The 18384-nt window shown below is 44.5% G+C and overlaps 1 protein-coding gene across 9 annotated transcripts in view; it reads right to left on the minus strand.

The window, feature by feature from the left end:
• Positions 1-18384, minus strand: part of Syne2 (spectrin repeat containing nuclear envelope protein 2) — a 297565-nt gene that overhangs the window by 66296 nt on the left and 212885 nt on the right. For all 9 annotated transcript variants that reach the window (XM_075947894.1, XM_075947893.1, XM_075947890.1 and 6 more), the window contains 12 exons: positions 17426-17567; positions 14861-14992; positions 13143-13295; positions 12835-13044; positions 11305-11406; positions 9562-9681; positions 9214-9414; positions 7375-7548; positions 5862-5993; positions 2002-2198; positions 1124-1256; positions 92-274 (listed from right to left, as the gene is read on the minus strand). In XM_075947894.1, coding sequence (XP_075804009.1) covers positions 92-274; positions 1124-1256; positions 2002-2198; positions 5862-5993; positions 7375-7548; positions 9214-9414; positions 9562-9681; positions 11305-11406; positions 12835-13044; positions 13143-13295; positions 14861-14992; positions 17426-17567 — 1879 coding nt within the window. The remainder of the gene's footprint in view (positions 1-91; positions 275-1123; positions 1257-2001; positions 2199-5861; positions 5994-7374; positions 7549-9213; positions 9415-9561; positions 9682-11304; positions 11407-12834; positions 13045-13142; positions 13296-14860; positions 14993-17425; positions 17568-18384) is intronic.

The following is an 18384-nucleotide window of genomic DNA, read 5'->3' on the forward strand; positions in this document are numbered from 1 at the left end:
CAAAGAAAATGAGTGAGTCAGAAAGATAATTTTAAGAGTTATGAGCTAACAAGTGCATGCTAATTTAAACACTGTGTCTTTAAACACTTACCTGGTGAAGTTTCTCTTGAATGTCTGGAAGCTGGGTTATCAGCATTGTCCACTTCTGCTCGAATTGTGCCAGAGACGATCTCAGCGTGGCTGTGTCTGCCTCCTTCAGGTGGAGAAGCTGGTTCCCAGTGCTCAGTACCGCAGACTTCAGGGAGGACTTCTCATCAACTTCCTTGGAAAATTCCTAGAAGAAACAGTTCTTAAGATCGGGTATTTTCAAAACCTAAGTACAGTCAGAGTAACTGTCTGCACTACCAAACTAAAGATGGTAAATGTCTACACACACACACACACACACACGGTGCACAACCATACATGCAGGCAAACCACTCATACTCATGAAGTTAGATTAGTCATGTTCAATGGCCAATTTGGCAAGAATCTGTGGAGTCCATATTAAATGAAGTACTTGGAATAAATTTTCAAATAAGATATTTGAAGTCTTTCCTATGTATAGGTTCTTTCAAGAGCATTGAAAAAAACTTATATTTTAATATTAAAGTAAGTAGCTATAGCTATAAAACAGAAGAGAGTAAAGACCAAGGGAAAATATTTCACATGTACTAACAAATTAATATAGATCCTATGCATAATTTTCTCTATTAGGAGGTTGAACCTCAGTGCCTGCACACTTATTAGGTGAGTGTTCCATCACTGAGCTACATCTTTGATCTGTAAGTTCATTTTGTTATGAAAGAAAACTTCCCTTGGTCAAAATAATAAAACCTGAAACACGAACAGAGAATTCTCACAGGAACTTAAAATCACACACCTGTTAACTCCATGAAATTATCCTAGAGGAAGGTAGTTTGAGGATTGGCTATTTTTTATTATTAATAAGACATGCCAGGTTTGAGCAAGCTCTACATTTACATAAATACTCTAGTCCATTAAACAGTAGCAGATAGCTCTAGGAACACATCTTGCTTGCATGCCTGACCTCTTACCCACAAACAGGAGCAGAGATCATCACAGCAGCCTCTATATTTTTATTCTTGGTACTTATTTTTGACCAGTAGTGTAAGCAACTTACAAAAAACCTGTCGATGTTGCTTCTGATCGTATCCAGGTCCTGAGACACATTGAGGGACTGTTCTTTCCAGTAATTCAATGTTTGCTGAGAAGATTCCAGCCATCTGGTAAGCTCATCCGAATCCCTGCTGTAACTATCGGGGGGCAAAGCAAGAATGGAAATTAGAAACTCACTCCGGAGACGACAGGCACCGGTGCGTATAGTTCTTACCTTTATTGTTAATTTCCACGATTAGCACTATTACTAAAAAATCATGACATTTATGAGAATTCTATCATGTTTTATACCATGCTCCAAGCCCAATGGGCTTAGCATTTTCTAGAACTCTCTCCATTAGGGATAATCAAGAAGGAAGAAAGTCTATCCATCCACCATGACAGAGATCAGCTTGGCCATCAATGTTCACCAGGTCCTTGTTTACAATGAAAATAAACCTAGCATTTGCCGATGGTGCTCAACAACACACTGCTGTTGGCTGCACGCTGTAATAATTATTGCGTTATCTCAAATGATGGAAACAGGCAACAGAGCACCATCTTCCTTGCAGCTTCTCAGCTTGTTTATTAGCTTAGAGCCTCTGGGAGGCAGGGATGAGTCTGAGGCTGAAATGTTTTCTATTCCCTCCATCATCCTCTGATAGTTCAAGGTAACTCCAAGCGATCACAACATGGCCTCCGAAGAAGTCAAAAGACTCAATGAGCTAAAATTATTAAATGGTCTTAAACTTTTATTTTATTTATTTTTCTGTTTTGCAAGACAGGGTTTCTCACATGGTACGATGTGGTGGACCTCACACAACCTTGAGCTGACTACAGCGTCTTCCTAGAGTCTTTCTCTACAGCAGAACACGAGGCCAACCCATCTCTAAGGCAGCATACCTGAGGAGATGCTTAAGCAGGGTTTGTAGTCTGTGGAGCTCGTGGTCAATCTTCTTGTTGAGGGACAACCACTTCTCTTCTAGCTTGGTGATCTGGCCCTCCAGCTCAGGACAGCTCACAGATGCCGCCAGCTGTTTGCCTTCGTTCAAGGTCTGGCAGAGCCGCAAGTGCTTTCCGTCAATGTTTCTTTTTATTTGCTAAAAAAAAAAAAAGTCATAGAATGAATTAACCTTAAGTAAAATCTGCTGATCTAGTTTTTCTCTTTCCTTCCTTCCTTCCTTCCTTCCTTCCTTCCTTCCTTCCTTCCTTCCTTCCTTTCTTTCTTTCTTTCTTTCTTTCTTTCTGTTTAGTAACACAGGGTCTTATTATACAGCCCAAGCAAACCTGAAAACTCACCAAGTAGCCCAAGCTTATAATACACCCGCCTTAGCCTTCCAAATACTGAGATTACAGGCTGGCTCCAAACATCTGGACTTTCTGGCTCAGCCTCCTCAGTAGTGGGACCATCGGCACAATCAACCACTCCAGGTTTCACACGGGCTTGGATTCATAATGTAGATTATTTTTCTAACTTTTTAAATTCTTTAATAATAATATTATCATTTTATGTGTATGGGTTCTTTGCCTGCATACATATCTGCGCCACATACATATGCCTGGTGCCAGAAGAAGGCATTGGGTGCCCTGGAACGTGAGTTACAACTGATTGTGAGCTGCTATAAGTGCTGGGAATCGCACCCAGGTCATCAGCAGCTAGTGCTCTTAACCACTGAGCTGAGCCTTCAGCTGACACAAAGATTATCTTAAAAATCAGGAAATTTTAGACAAAAATTACATAAAATCTAGAAACCAGGATTGCCAGTGTCTCTGTGAACATCATGAGATGTACAAACTCAGGCTCTAGATCCTGGTGTGCACGGCCCTCCTAAGGGACCGCGATTCGCCATCCCTCCCATGTTAGCCCACGTTCCCTGCTGCGGAGTCTCACAGCTGGAAACTTAGCCGGGAGGGGGATAAACACGAAGATAATTATCTATTATTCACCAGGCACGCAGACCAGGGGGGGAACTCATTTGCAGATGCTTTTGATATGAGGACTAAGAGGGAGAAAAGAACTTTCCAATAAATTAAAACAGCACATTATTAAGCCAACTTCACACGCACGTAAACTAAAATCTTTCAAAACTGCAAATACAATGACCCCCCTGAAGAGAACTCTGTCTAACAGAAATTATCTCCACAGCTTGGTTCAGCTAATGCCAAGTACCTGGTGGCTGGTTAATCTTTAAAAGAAAATTATTACCAAAATAGAACTTTGGCTATTTTCCTATCAAAAAATGGTCACTTTTTCTTTTTTTAATTTCTCTTTCTCTTCTATCCCTTTCCTGGCTATAGGCAAGGATAAAATGTTCAAAATCAATTACAAAATGCACTGTCATTTTCTAAGCCTTAAGTACTAGTTACTTGGCCATCACAGAATCTCTGAGATGCTCCTTATTGCTGTTTATTAACGTGTCTGTGTATACACAGCACATTTATAGCATCCTAAGTTAACACATAGCACCTGTTCCTTCAGAGAAGGGAGATAAGGTTGGCCTTGAATGTAATGATCCTCCTGTCTCCACACCAAGTGCTAGGATTACCCAGCATGCACTATTATGCCTAGACATCAAACCCTGGGCAGGCTTCATGAATGGCAGGCAATGAACTCGACTAACTGAGCTATATCTCTAGAGCCCTCTGAGGGCTTTGATGCCTTTATTCTAGAGAGAAAAGGCATGCTGGCCAGATGGAGCTCCACAGAGCTTCTGAAGACAGATTTGTCCCTGTTCAGGGGCTGCACAACTATGGTCTTCATTCTATGGCCCAGACTCCACCAAACAACCACATTGGGTGGACACCCGGACCTCTGTGACTCCAAGGGACTATGAATGGCCCAGAGAAGTCCACAGTGAGGTGCAATTTGAGGGATATATTTTAGGATGAAGAATTTGTTCAGGCTGGGTAGTGGTGGTGCACTCCTTTAATTCCAGCACTGTGAGTCAGTCAGATGGTTATCAGTGAGTTCAAGGCCAGCCTGGTCTACAAAGCAAGTTCCAGGACAGCCAGGACTGTTACACAGAGAAACCCTGTCTCAAGCAACGAACAAAAAATTTGTTCTGAAGGCTTAGAACAATTGTTTCTTTGAAAATAGCTTTCAGGGATTGGGTAGGAAACTCGTTTGTCATGCATACATGAGAACCCCTAGCACCCATATAAAAGTAGGTGTGGGCAAATGCACCCACCCCAGCACTGGAGTCGCGGGAAAAGGAAGACGGTCAGCTGAGGCTCACTGGTCATCCAGTCTAGCTGAAACAGCCAGTCCCAGGGTCAAAAGCAAGGGTCTGTCAGGCATGGTGGCACACACATTTTTAATTATAAATTTTACATTTATGAATGTTTTGTATGTATGGATGTGCACCATGTATATCCCTGGTCACTTCAGAGGCCAGAAGAGGACAGCAGATTCCCTTATGTTCTACGTCACCCCAAAAGATCCAGATGTATCTGACTGTGGATCTATATCAAGTACAAATACGGTGTCCCAACCCCAGGAAAATGTCATTCTCTCCTACCGCCCCCATGTGAGATCTCACTGTGTATCCCAGGCAGTCTTCAAAGTCACAATCCTCTTGTTTCAACCTCCAGAATGCTGGGATTACAGATGTGTCAACAAACCTAGGCCGAAGACTTTCTATAATACTGGAGGCAGGTAACAGAGCTCATGTGTCTCCTAGGCTATGTCCAGTCAGAATTATACTGTAAGTATATTTAGAAGCTCAGCTTTATAGAATCCTTTCTATTCTCATCTTATTTCTACACTAATAAATAACAAACAGTGACTCTGAGTATTCAGCCATAGATGGGACACTGCTACTCCCACCCCAAGGCTCAGAGAACACTGGGGAGTAGGCACAGGAAGAGCGTAAAAAAATGGAGGAGGAGGATGAGGTCTATGACATGCTGTCCTCTGGGACCGCTGCACACACGAACTCACAGCCACTGTGATGACCTGCATAAAACCTGCTCAAAATCCAGCCAGTTAAAACTTATGGCATGGGGCTGGAGAGATGGCTCAGTGTAGAAGAGCGGGTCCTGCTTTTACACCGTATCAGAGCTCAGTCCCTGGTATCCATATGGAAGAGATTACAACTGCTTGTAAATTCAGATCTAGGAGATATGATGTTCTCTTTTGGACCCTGCAAGCATTGCACGCGCGCACACACACACACACACACACAAATAAATAAATAAAATAAAATAAAATCTGAAGTATTTTTTTCAGCATGGAGCTGGGAGGGGCTTCCAAGGTCCTGCCCCGACCATGGAGCTATTGGCCAGTTAGTGGCTGCTGGGGGCGGGGTTTGCTTCTTAGGGTGTTGGTCACTGGCAAGAAGGACCCCATATCCGCATGGACTAATTAGTCTCAGTGGGTTATTTAAAAAGCAAATCAAAGAAATTGGAAGGGAGAAATAATAGGAATTGGGGAGAGTTGGAAGGAGGGAATAGGAGGTGGAAATTATTAAGATGAACTGTATACACCTATAAAATTTTCAAAGAATAATAATAATGAAAAGAAGCTAGGTCTTAGAGACAAGGTCACACATGGGTAATGGATAGAGCCAGTATCCAAGCCAAAGACTTCACCCCAATCCAGATTCATGCTTATGCCGAAGATTCTTCATCCTTCTGGATGCATCTATCAGTGGGTGGTGTGATAAAAATGTTTCAAGTCAACCATTCAGCATCGAAACCCAATGGCCTTGCTGGCACACAAAGCACCGTAGACTGGTTCTGTCGTAAACTAGGAAACACGTTACCTGATACAATGAGATCCTTTCCAGCAATCTTTCTTCCGTCTCTTCCACCAGGCTCACAGAGGGCAACGAAGACACAAGAACTTCCAGGTCCTTCTCAAGAGATGCGTAGTTGTCATCAAATTCTTCCCATTTCTGGACAACAGACACCAGGAGTCAGTTCCAGGGAAAGACAATCGTTAAGCCAAAAACAAACACTGAGACCAGAAGAAACGGAAACGTGGGCCCTATGTAGACTCCGGGTGCACCTGAGAGGTGACATGGTATCAGGAAGAACTCTGCAAACAGTGGGACACAATCCCACTGTTTTTGAAAAGAAAAAGTTAATCCCACGGGTATTTGTATATACTAATGTACTTTATTAATATGTTTATTTGCTTGTAGCGCTGGATCAAACCCAGGGTCCCCGTAAGTGGGTAAGGGTTGTACCACCAAGGCATGCCTCTTGCCTTCACTAGAGCTTTATGCTAACCTTGGGAAGCTGGGCAATGGGATTAAAAGAAACACACAGCAAGTGGAGGTGTTATCTATCCTGAATGCCACTGTGAAGGCCTCACAATGTATGGCAGCCTTGTTCTTCCTGGGAGAGGCAAAGACCTAATTGTGAAACGCCTTTTTTTTTTTTTTTTTAAATTTAACAGAGGAAGCCTCCATCAGGTTATTCTTGCCTCTCTGATGCAGTCCCCAATTCTAGTGAACAATTGTTTTACTGAATTACCTGACACCTGCCTGAGCTCACGGGCGGTAGCAGTAGGGGGAGGGCCCTTGCCTCCTCCACTCCCATGACTATCTCTTTACCCTTAGTGCTGCCTTGCCCTAGATCAGTGGTGCTCAGAAAGCATCATCCTACCTCCCCGTATTTCCATGGTAGCCCACTGGCCGGGCTTCCTGAGCAGGTAAAGTTATTGACATTAAGCATCGTCTCTTAGAAAAACAACCTTAGCAATTCTCCTTTCTACTCAAAGATCAGCCACTTGGTCTTGTAGAGCACTCACTCGGTCCAGGAAACCTTTTAAAACCACCATTACTTTAACATCAATTGGACAACATAACTAGAAAATAAATACTGTCACCAGGAAATAATACTGTGTTTATAACATGATAAAGTTGGGTATTTCCTTTTAAATTTTCCTTTATGGGTGGTTTTTGTGAGTTAAGGGGAAAGCTTCAAGCTGAAAAGGACTCTCTAGATATGTGGTTGACTTTTGTTTGAACTGAGGCTGAATTAGCACGGATGCATTTTCCCGACAGGACATGCATGCCCAGTAGCTCTTAAAAGGAGCTTAGGCTGTGAACCATGGACTGTTTCATCCCATCCATGGCTGTCACATGCCTCCACGCTACCCATTCTCAGTATGACAAGTCCCAGCAGACCTCGCGCAAAGTGGGGAGGAGGCACAGCTCCGCCCAGCTCCGCCTTCCTTTCTGTTGCACCTCCAAGAGCTGCAGCTCGGATGCCCTCATGCCTGCAGTGGGTGGAACCCAGGAGGCCCAGCTCAGAGGTCATGTGACATACCTGCAGCACACTCTGAAGCTGGGAGCCTCGCAGGCAGGCCTCTTGCCCCAGAGCTCTCACTTCGGCCTCTTGTTCTGCCCCAAATCTCTCGCCCTTTTGCAACGATGGTGGAGACATTTTGGCTGAATAAGTCTGAATCAACAACATGTCAGCGACGAGCTTCTGGAAAAATCCCTGAAATATGGAAAAGGTTTCTAATATTTATTGCCAAATTGGGAAAATTATAAAAGCCAAGCTACTTTAATTTGTTTACCCCAGTTCCTTTGACCAGCCTCCCTCCTGTACTGGGCGGTGACCCCAAGGCCTCACTCACACTAGCCAAGGGCTCTATGACTGAGATATGACTGGGTGCCCACAGTTCTCTTTTACTGTTTATTTTCAGGGAGGTCTCACTAAACTGTTTAGATAGGCCTTATATTTGTGCTTCTCCTGCCTCAGTTTCCCAAAGCAGATGGTGTTATGGCCTGTGCCAATAAGCTTGGCTTAATTTTTTTTTTAAAAAAATTCCCCAGCCTCAGGAGGTCATAGAATGAATCAAATGTATAGTGAACATATATACACAGTCATTCATAGAATCAAACACATAGGCACATGAAAGGAACTAAAGTGGTCCAATCCCTGAGACTCTAAAGAACAGATGGAATCTTAACGAATTATAAAGATACACTCTCCTTAAGTAAAACTGCCACCAAATAGTCTATTTTAAGCAGCGACCATTAGTGTTAAATCAATTTCCTTTTCTGCTATGATCTTTCTGATTTAATTATTTTGAGTTTTAGAATGTTAGAAGGTGGTTAATAACTCAGGAGACAAACGGTCTTCAAATGATGTTCAGCGTGTGAGCCCGAGCATCCCACATCAACAGATGGGGCTCCTCAGTCTTAGCGCCCACTGAGACTCAATACAATGGCCACGTGAGGGGAGTTTGCTAAGGGGCTGACTGGACTTCTTTCAGGAGGCTATTCTTCACCCAGTGACTCCATTTACCCGGCTGCTTCCTCTAGTTGTTTGAAGGGGCCCCTTAATTGTAAGAACCTCTTCTACCCCTAGAAGTGGACAATTACATAGAAAGCTTGTAAAAGTATCAGACAAGGGGCCAGCGCACACTGGCATGTCCCACCTGCAATCCATGGGCCACACGAGGCAGGACATAGCTACAAACACAGCACAACATAAAATCCTAAACTCATTTAAAACATATGATTTAGCGGGAAGAGGGCTGATTCTATTTCCTGGTTCTTGAGTATGAGCTTTGCTGATGTCAATGTGATCACAATGTCAAAAGGTTGAACTCCACTGTGAGGGTGACTATGCTTTCTCTCTGTCTGTCTGTCTGTCTCTCTGTGTTTTAAGACAGGGTCTTACAAAGTAGTCCTCCTGGAATTTGCTATGTAAGCCAGGCTGGCTTTGAACTTACAGAGATCTTCCTGCCTCTACTTCCCGAGTGTTGGGATTAAAAGTCTGCACAACCATGCTGGGTAGATCAAGAGAATTTTGTATAATGAAATGAATGGAAAATGAGAGGACTAATTAAAGCATTAGATTATAAGCCTTCCTTTTGATCCCAGTTCTCAGGAAGGCCTTTCCTAACCTCCGTAAGTCAGTATCTCCTATTAGAAGCCCTCAGAGGATGAAGATACTTTTAATTGTAGATTTGCTTAAGGACTCGTTGATAAACTGTTTGCCTTCTCAATCAACGAAAAGCTCCACGGAGGTGAGAAGCTTCTGAAGGAGCTTGTAAGCAGAATGCTATGTCTTCATCAAAGAGGATGATGGATAATTATTTCCTCTGCACACTTGGGAACAACTGGAGGTTAAGGTCACCAAAAAGGTTCTTACCTTGTGATCTTGTAATTGAGCCTGCAAAGCAACTTTACTCTTGGCGTGTTGCAAGGGACTACTTGCAAGCTTTTCTTTTCCAATACTGATGAGCTCCACCATGCCTTGCAGCAAGGCATCTTGCTGGCTCTGGGAGAGGAATGGGCTGCTGAGTTCTAGATATTTGGCTCTCAGGATTCCCCACATACTGTCAAGAACATCCTGAAACAGAGAAAGCAGATGTATACAAGCATTTCAACCAGCCAAGAACGTAAATCAGACAAAGAACACATTGAAAATCCTGGTGAAGACCCAAGCCTTGTCCCTTCCGCCCTCGGTGCTGAATGAATGCTTTCTGCCCATACACACCTCCAACTTGTAAACATCCTGGAGTAAAACATGAGGGAAACGGAGCCTTTCCCCTTCGTTCCTTAGTTTGGCGACTTGCCGCTCCGAGTTCTGCAGCTCTGCTGTATGCACATCTGCCTTCTAAGTGAGAAATCAGATAGGAGAGAAATACCATAGTTAAATCAGGAAGCACACGGAGCCATCAAAACAGAAGCACACACGGAAGTGCCTTGGGAGCACAGAAACAAACCAAGGGGAAAATGAAAGGCCTGTCCTGACACCCCGTTCCACCAACATGCAGCTCTTCTTGTCAGTCTCCCTAGAAGTGCCAGGGTTGAATTTGTTCCCAACACATTCTACGCACATAGCAAACGAGGCATATGTGCATAGTGCGGGATTCATGGTCTCTGCACCTCAGTGTTCTGAACGCTCATCAGCTCTTGAACACCTCTTAAACCACTACACAGTTACCTTCCAAAAAACTAGCTTGGGCCAGGGGTGGTAGTGCACACCTTTACATCCAGCATTTGGGAGGCTTAGACAGATGGAACTCTAGGAAGTCAAGGCTAGCCTGGTCTAAACAGTAAGTTCCAGACCAGCCAGGACCACATAGGGATACCCTGTCTCAAAATCATCATCATCATCATCATCATCATCATCATCATCATCATCATCATCAATATTAGCAAGGATACGGTGATTCATACTAGGGAGACTAAGGAAGGAGAGTTTGCTAAATATAAGACCAGCCAGGTAGAAGAGTGAGACCATCCCCAAAAATTCAAAATGAAAACTAAAAAAACAACAGAACAACATCCAATCATCCCTTTCCATGTTGCTGGAGATTAAACCCAAGAGCCTGTACATGCTTGGCAAGTGTTCTACCACAAGCTATACCCCCAGCTCTCCGGGTCCTTCTCAGCAGGGACATGGTATGCCACCCCATCCTAAGGTGCTCGCTGCTTTAGTCATAGGCAACTGTTTAATCCAATGGGCTTCGGGAGATGCACAGGTGTTATAGCAAGCACTGTGGCCAGGTTCATCCCCAAACAGTCCTGCTAGATCTATCTTTACGCAACTATTCTTTTAGTCTATCTATCTGTCTAGTCTCAGGAAGCCCAGGCTGGCTTTAAACTCTCTATATAGCTGAGGATGACCTTGAACTTCTGGTCCTCTTGCTTCCACCTCCCCAGGGATGGAATTACAGGTAATCATCACGTTTGGTTTATTCAGTACTGGGGATCAACTCCTGGGCTTCATGAATGATAGCCAAATGATTTTACCAATAGAGTCACATCCCCAGCATCTTAGTTGACCTCTTCAGGGAGAACACACATCCAGATCTTAGAGAAGCAATGGAACATGGTGGGTTTTCAATATTAGCTCAGTAAATGAAGGGACGCTGTTGCTGAACGGAAGAGCACTTATCCTTAAAACCCTTATATAAGTCAACTGGCCCCTCGAAACTGGACTAATCAGGGTTCCAGTGGACGAGGTAAGGGCCTCTTTACCAACACCTTTGACAACTGTAGACAGTCTTAACTTTTTCCCATTGACAGGGGAAAATGAACTATTACTTTAAAATATTATGCTTCATGGAGTCCTACATGAGCCTTGCACTCGAAGGTCAACATAAATTGTTCTCATCTGAATGACCGCTTAACCTTCATAACACTTGCCAAGGGGTATGCTTTGGACAAGCAGCTGATGCCCAAGACTCTCTGGTCTGAGGTCAGCTTCATTTGAACTGTTTTGATTGGTTACCTGAAGCTGTTCGCCAATACTCTGTCCACTGATCGCGTTCAAAGACTGCTGTAAAGCCATTTTCTTCTTAATGAGTTGATTGTATAATCGCTTTATTTCATTCTGCATATGAAAAAGGTACACATAGGAAATGGAGAAATCTCATTTAGACCTTCCTCCCCTTTTTATTAAATTGAAATTTTCTTGAAAAACTTCAACATGAATAGAAAGAGTCACCCACACATTCCATCTCTGAGCTCAGCCTGCCCCTGGATCTCACTCAGCTAGCCCAAACTTCCCTTCCCTTCAGATTATCTTGAAGCACATAGCAGACATCAAGTCATTTCATCAGTACTCCCAATGTTGATAAAAGGATAACACCCCCTCTTGCTAAAAACAGTACGATCTCCCCCGCCCCAGGATCAATACTAATTCCTTCAAATGATTAATGATCCAGATGGGGTGCAGACTTCTGTAATTGTTTATAATTTTCCTTTTGGTGTTCAATTGGAATACCATTAAGGTCTTTGTGTCACAAGAGAGTCTGTGGTGTTTATCATAGGAGCAGAATGCAAGCCAGGACAGCATCTCTTTCAGCTGGCTGGCTCCCTTATTCTTTTTTGTTTCTTGGATTCATATATGTAAGAAAACATAATCCATTTGTCCTGAGTTTGGCTGATTGCACCCAACACCGGGTGCTGGCATGTTCTCCCCCCCCCCTTACGTCTGTTTTATTTGATTCTAGAAGCTTCCTAGATTCAGAGTTGGTTGGTTTGTCTTGTTGGGTTTTGTATGTGTGCATGGTATATGTGCACCAGTGTGCATGCAGAGGCCAAGAAGGGATTTTCTTCTGTCATTCTTCACATCATCATTATCGCCATCAGTATCATCAACGACATCATCATCATTGTCATTATCATCGTCATCACCATCAACACAGGGTCTCCCCCTGAACCAGAAGCTCACTGCTGTCTAGGCTGGCCACCCAGTTCCCAGTATCCACCACTCTCTGCCTCCTGTACTGAGGTTACAGGCATGTATGGCCATGCCTGGCTTTTACATGGCTATTGGGGATTTGAACCTAGGTCCTCTTGTTTTTATAGCAAGCTCTCTAATCCATGAAGCCATCTCCCCAAGCCCTTAGGCTTGCTTTTTATGGGCCAGATTCCTTCATTAAGTGGTGTTGTTTTATTTGTTTTTCTTTGTGCAGCTGTAGCAGTTTCCCAGCTCGCCTGCCTCCAGACCCTCCCTTAACAATCTATCGAAGCCCTGGACTTTAATGGAATCGTCAAAAATAGTAACCTATCCTTCTGGCCTAGAAAGTTAAATAAAACCACTCTCCATGACAATCTCTAAGAAGCAAATGTAATACAAGAAAAGAAACATCATGCTCGATCATCTTGACACCCACACCTTTGGAAGGGGCCTCATTTTCAAGTAGTCTCCTCCCACCAAGAGCAAAGGCGTCATCTCCCTCAGCACTTCCTATAAGAACTGATGGCCACTGAGGGTCTGGGCTCCCCAGAGTCAGCCATGGGCTCAGAGTCACACCTGATAGCTGCAGCTGTGGTCGAGGCCAGCCTTCAGGGATGAACTCCTCCAGGCAGCTTTCTCCTGGGCATGCTCCAGACTGACTTTCAGAGCATCGAAACATTCAGGTAGCAGCGTGGTGTCCCTGCCGTGCCACGTCACAGCTTTCAGAAGAGCATCCTTCTTGTCGCCCAGAGCTAGATAAAGCTTCTTCAGCTCCAGAGCCAGTTTCTGCAAGATGGAGGGAAAGGAAGACAGGCAGTGAGCTCTGGCCTGAAGTACCGCCGCCAGGCAGAAAGAAGGACACAGGTGCCTTAGGAGTACAATACCTCAAAGAGCGCCTGCTGGGCAGCTGCATCCTCCCTGAGCAGCTCAGGTCTCTGCAGCAGCTCCTCCACACTGCCCAGGCAGCGACTGAGGCCCAGAAAGAGTTCAAACAATCTTTTATCCAAATTGATGTATGTTTCTTCTGTCATACTTTCCTAAATCACGAAAAAAAAAACTGTTAAGATTCCTTGTCTTCCTGAACATGTGTTTTCCACATTTCCATTAGCATATGCAATTTATACTATGCTTTTAAGGAGGACTTATTCTTGGATATTAAAATTCTATGCATGTGTGTGTGTCTGTGTGAGGGTGTATGCATGGGGGTGTAGGTGCCCATGAAAGCAGTTACAAGAGGTTGTAAGCCACCAGATAATGGTGGCTGAGAACCAAATGCCAGTCCTCTGAAAGAGCAGGACTCTCAACCACTGACTCATCTCTTCAGGTTTACGTTCAGAAAAGCTTATGATAAACTGTTTCAACTAATGCTTGCTAGATGACCAATTAATTAGTGTTTTATTAACCGATAAACTAATCTACCTACTCTGTGAATTATACTGTACAATAAATAAATAAAACGAAGATTTTTTTTCTTCCCTTGACACTAAGAAAAACAAGCTTGAGAATATGAGGCAACCAAGTACTGAGTGGAATTAAAAGATGAACCACTAGGCGAGGGGCATCCAGGTGAAGCTGCAAACCTTCTCCTACAGCTCCCTGCCTCCACATGTTTGAGGCAGGGCCTTGCTATGTTCAAGCTGTGATCAGCTCAGCCTGAACTCAAACTCGCAAACCTCTTGCTTCTGTCTCCCGAGAGCCGGCATAGTAGGTATCAGCTACCTCGCCTGCTGCTCTTCCTCACTTTCCTGGAGGGACAGCGGTTAATTAGGCATGGCGAAGAGAAGTATACTTATAAGGGGGACGTCCGAGGGGTTAGTTAGGAAGAGATCTCTTAAAGATAGAGATGGTGGTGTAAGGAGGACTCAGGAGTGTCAGCTATGGGCTGGCTGAAAACTGAGGCCACTTAGAGGGGGTATTTCCAAGGGGCCCCGGGGCTGAGCCTCCATATGCTGGTAAGCTGGAGAGCCAGAGCCCCATCTTAGCTCAAGTTATTGGAACCAACTTTTTCTTTGCCTTGAGTTCCTGATTAATGACCTCTGGGGAGTAAGCCACGGCCCCTAAGTCATTAGGCCACCGAACCAGCCTGCTGCCATTCACTCTCATGTGTGCTTCATTTCCTTGCTGTCTTAGCTGAGGATACCTACCACCACCCAGCACACCTGTCAGAGTTAAGCTCACACAAGGTTGGAAACCTTGCCTGCTCCTTCTCCATCCTTCCCATCCCAGGGCACTCTGGAGACCTCACTAAGCAATCACCACCCCCTTTACACACACCCCTTGTTGATCCTGGGCTCACATTCAGAAGTCTTTGTATATTGCTTTGGGTAGCCACTGCAAAATTCACCAGAGCTGGCAGAGGGCTGGGCACGGAGCTCAGTGAGACGGCATTTGCCTGGAGCACGGGAAGTCCTCGATTCAACTCCCAGCATGACACAAACCACCCAAGTCGGCAAGCAAGAAAAATTCCATTTCTAATCCCGAGACTCATTCCGTTCTGACTCTATTAACTGCACAGTGAAGGAGATGTGTGATGATGACCTCCTGTCTTTCTTTCTGCAAAATGTTACTGCCATGAGAAAAATTCACAGTGTGTAATTTCTACCTGGGTCTGAAGGCGGTTTGCTTCTAGGCGGAGATCTTCGAGCTGGGTGGTGTAAGTGTGCAGCTCGTCGGCCGTAGGGCATCTGAAGTTATACACACTCACACTGGGCAGCGTGCTCGTATTTGTGGCCACCTGTCCGGAAGAGAGAAACCTAATTAGTTATAGCCTGAGCCGCTGCTGGAGCTAATGTAAACGCAATGAGCATGCCTCAGCGCGCAGGCCTCCCGGGTACCCCCTCCTCAGCAAGCTTCTGTATGTATCCTGTCACTACAGGAAAAACCAAGGATCCGTTTAGCTACTAATATGAGGGAGAAAGCATAATTAGAGGAATTAATAAAGCCAGAAATTTATAGATGTATGTGTTTATTTAATATTTTTTGCAGTTCTAGGGACAGAACCCAGGGTCTTCTATATGCTAGGCAAGTGGCTCAACCACTGAGCTGCATTCTCAATTTAATCTTTCAACTTAATAGGTTATTCAAACCACAAACTTAGCCAGTCCCTCCCTCCCCTCATTATTTCAAGACAGGGTTTCTCGGTGTAGCTTTGGCTGTCTTGGAACTCAATCTGTAGACCAGGCTGGCCTTGAACTTGGAGATCTGCCTCTGGAAAACTGGGACTAAAGGTGTGAGCCACTACTGCCCGGCTACTTAGCCAGTTTTTTAACTAGTCTATTTATTATGTACTAGTTTGTTTATTAGTTGGCTCCTTGTATAGCCAACTCTTACAATGAGATACAAATCACAATTAGGAAAAAGCTGGGCGGAGGTGGTGAGCACCTTTAGTTCCAATATTCTGAAGGCAGAGGTGGGTGGATCTCTGAGTTCAAAGTCAGCTTTGTCTACAGAGTGAGTACCAGGACAACACAGAGAGACCCTGTCTCAAACCCCTGCTACCCCGCCCCCAGAAAACCCCTAAAAGTCAGTCACAACTAGGGATAGATCCACATCTGACTTATTATTGAAAGGGCAAGTCAGCGTTAGAACTGAACCATGTTCAGGAGGAAGAGTGAGTATGAACACTCCTCAATTTATTCTCAAATTGAATAAAATATTTTATAACATCAATGGCGTGCCAGAGTGGATGGGGCGAAGTCCATGAGGGTTCGTGCTCTGTTGGATGGTCCTATACCGATAAGGACATGGGCATCACAAATTACAGTCCATGGGCTATATAAAACATGGCATAAAAGAAGGGAGTAGGGGTGTATATCAGAGAAGTTTGGGTAAATATGGTCAGAATCCATTGCATGCATGCATGAAAGCCTCAACTTGCTGACAAACTTAAAAATGAAACGAAACACAACAAAACAAACAAACAACCAGGTTGTGGTGGTAGAAGACTCTCCAGGGAAAAGATGGATAGGACTTTAAAAGACACTTATATACATATGTTTTAAGTGTGATTAGTAAGGAGAAATTCAGACAAAACCCTACCTAGGAGGCTAATTCAACTCCAAATGGTCAAATAAGGTTCTGAGCATGAAATACATTCCCATTAGACTGGAAATTAGAACTCACTGAGGACCTTTGCCCAGGCCAAGTAAGTGCGTAGCTGACTAGATAAAACCTGGTAGCTGGAGAGATGGCTCAGTGGTTAAGAGCACTGACTGCTCTTCCAGAGGATATGGGTTCAGTTCTCAGCCCAACATGGCAGCTCACGACTGTCTGTAACTCCAATTCTAGGGGATCTGACACCTTCACACCAATACACATGAAATAAAGTTAAATAAATTATAAAAACAAAACAAAACCTGGTGGCTGGGAGCAGCCAAGCCAGGCCACTCTCACTTGTTCCTGGTTTGGGGAGAACTCAACATCAACAAAATGTGCCATTGGCACAGGCTGGCATGTGATAGGTTCTACAGAATCTTCTGATGCATGAATAGCATGTACACACCATTCTATAGGTGTTTTGTAAAACTTAGTACATGCTATTCATTCAACAGATAGTAACTAAAACGCCAGATTGCCATAGGTGCTATGCTAGGCACTCAAATGTGAACCAAGCAGACACGGATTTTCTTCTCTGACCTTCTAATGGTGAACACAGAGCATTACAGCTTAAATTTGAAGTGTCCCTTGTGGGCTGCTGGCACTGCTGTGGAAGGTGACCTTTGAGATGTGAGGTCTTTCGGGTGGATGTGGGCCACTGGGGATGGGCTTTGAGGGTAACAGCATGGCCCTGCTTTGGTCCCGGTTCTCCTCCTGATCCACCAAGATGTGAACAAGCCATGTGAGCCAGCCACTGTAGAGGGAGCTGCTTCAGCGGCTGTGCCGTCCCCCTCACGATGACCTTCTTACACCGTGAGTCAATCACCTGTCCTTCCTTAACTGTTCTGTTCCAGAAACATGCCCACGAATGTGTAGGCAGAGAAGAAAATAAGCAGCATAGTGAGCTCCATGACTAGGGAGCAGGGGCTACAGGAACAGAAAGGGAGGGTCGGGCCGGGGAAGAAGCCACAGGGTTCCTCTGCCTTCTGAAAACAAACGGGCACATCGTGCAGAGAACACAGGTTTCTAGATGAGTCCTCACTGGGTTCCCGAGAGAGAGAAGCACACAGACCTGAGGCTCCACCGGCGGAGGTCCTGGGGGATTTGGTCTTGAAGTTAGTTCATGGTGAAGGTACAGCCACTTGTCACCACTTTGGCCCTGGGGTGACAAGGCTGAACCTGGAGCCGCATTTCCAGGGTCAGGAACCTTGCCGCTTGTGAAGAGGAGAAAAAAAAAGTGTGAAAAGAATTGAAACACACACACATATATCTCAGATTACCTTTACACAATGTTTCATGTCAGATTTTAAAATAAACAATTCTTCCAATACTAAATATCCAAAAGTGGCTGGGTGATGGAGGTGGGTCTTGTATCTTATCTGTTGCTTTCATTGGTTAACTAATAAAGAAAACTGCTTGGCCCTCTGATAGGGTAGAATTTAGATAGGCGGAGTAGACAGAACAGAATGCTGGGAGAAAGAAGCAGATTCAGGGAGTCGCCATGATTCTCCCACTCCAGACAGATGCAGGTTAAGATCTTTCCTGGTAAGCCAGCTCGTGGTGCCACACAGAATATTAGAAATGGGTTAGATCAATATGTAAGAGCTAGCCAATAAGAGGCTGGAACTAATGGGCCAGGCAGTGTTCAAAAGAATACAGTTTCCGTGTAATTATTTTGGGGCATTAGCTAGCAGTGCGGGCAGCCGGGTGCCAGGAACATAGCCCGCTACTCCTTATCACTACAGCTGGGAGGCTGGAGAGTTGGTTAAGACCAACTTAACCAACTTGCTGCTCTTGCAGAGGACCCAGGTTCAGTTCCCAGGGTAGCTCACAACCATCCTAAGTTCAGTTCCTGGGGATCTGAGGGCCTCTGCTGACTCCTATGGACACCAGGCTCACAAGCGGCACACACACACATACACAAAGGTAAAACGCGCAAGCACACAGAGTGAATGAACCTAAATTTCCTTTTTTTTAAAAAAAATATTTACTTATTTATTTATTATGTATACAATATTCTGTCTGTGTGTA

Source organism: Microtus pennsylvanicus, chromosome 14, assembly GCF_037038515.1.
Source record: "Microtus pennsylvanicus isolate mMicPen1 chromosome 14, mMicPen1.hap1, whole genome shotgun sequence".
In the NCBI taxonomy this organism is placed as follows: Eukaryota; Metazoa; Chordata; class Mammalia; order Rodentia; family Cricetidae; genus Microtus; species Microtus pennsylvanicus.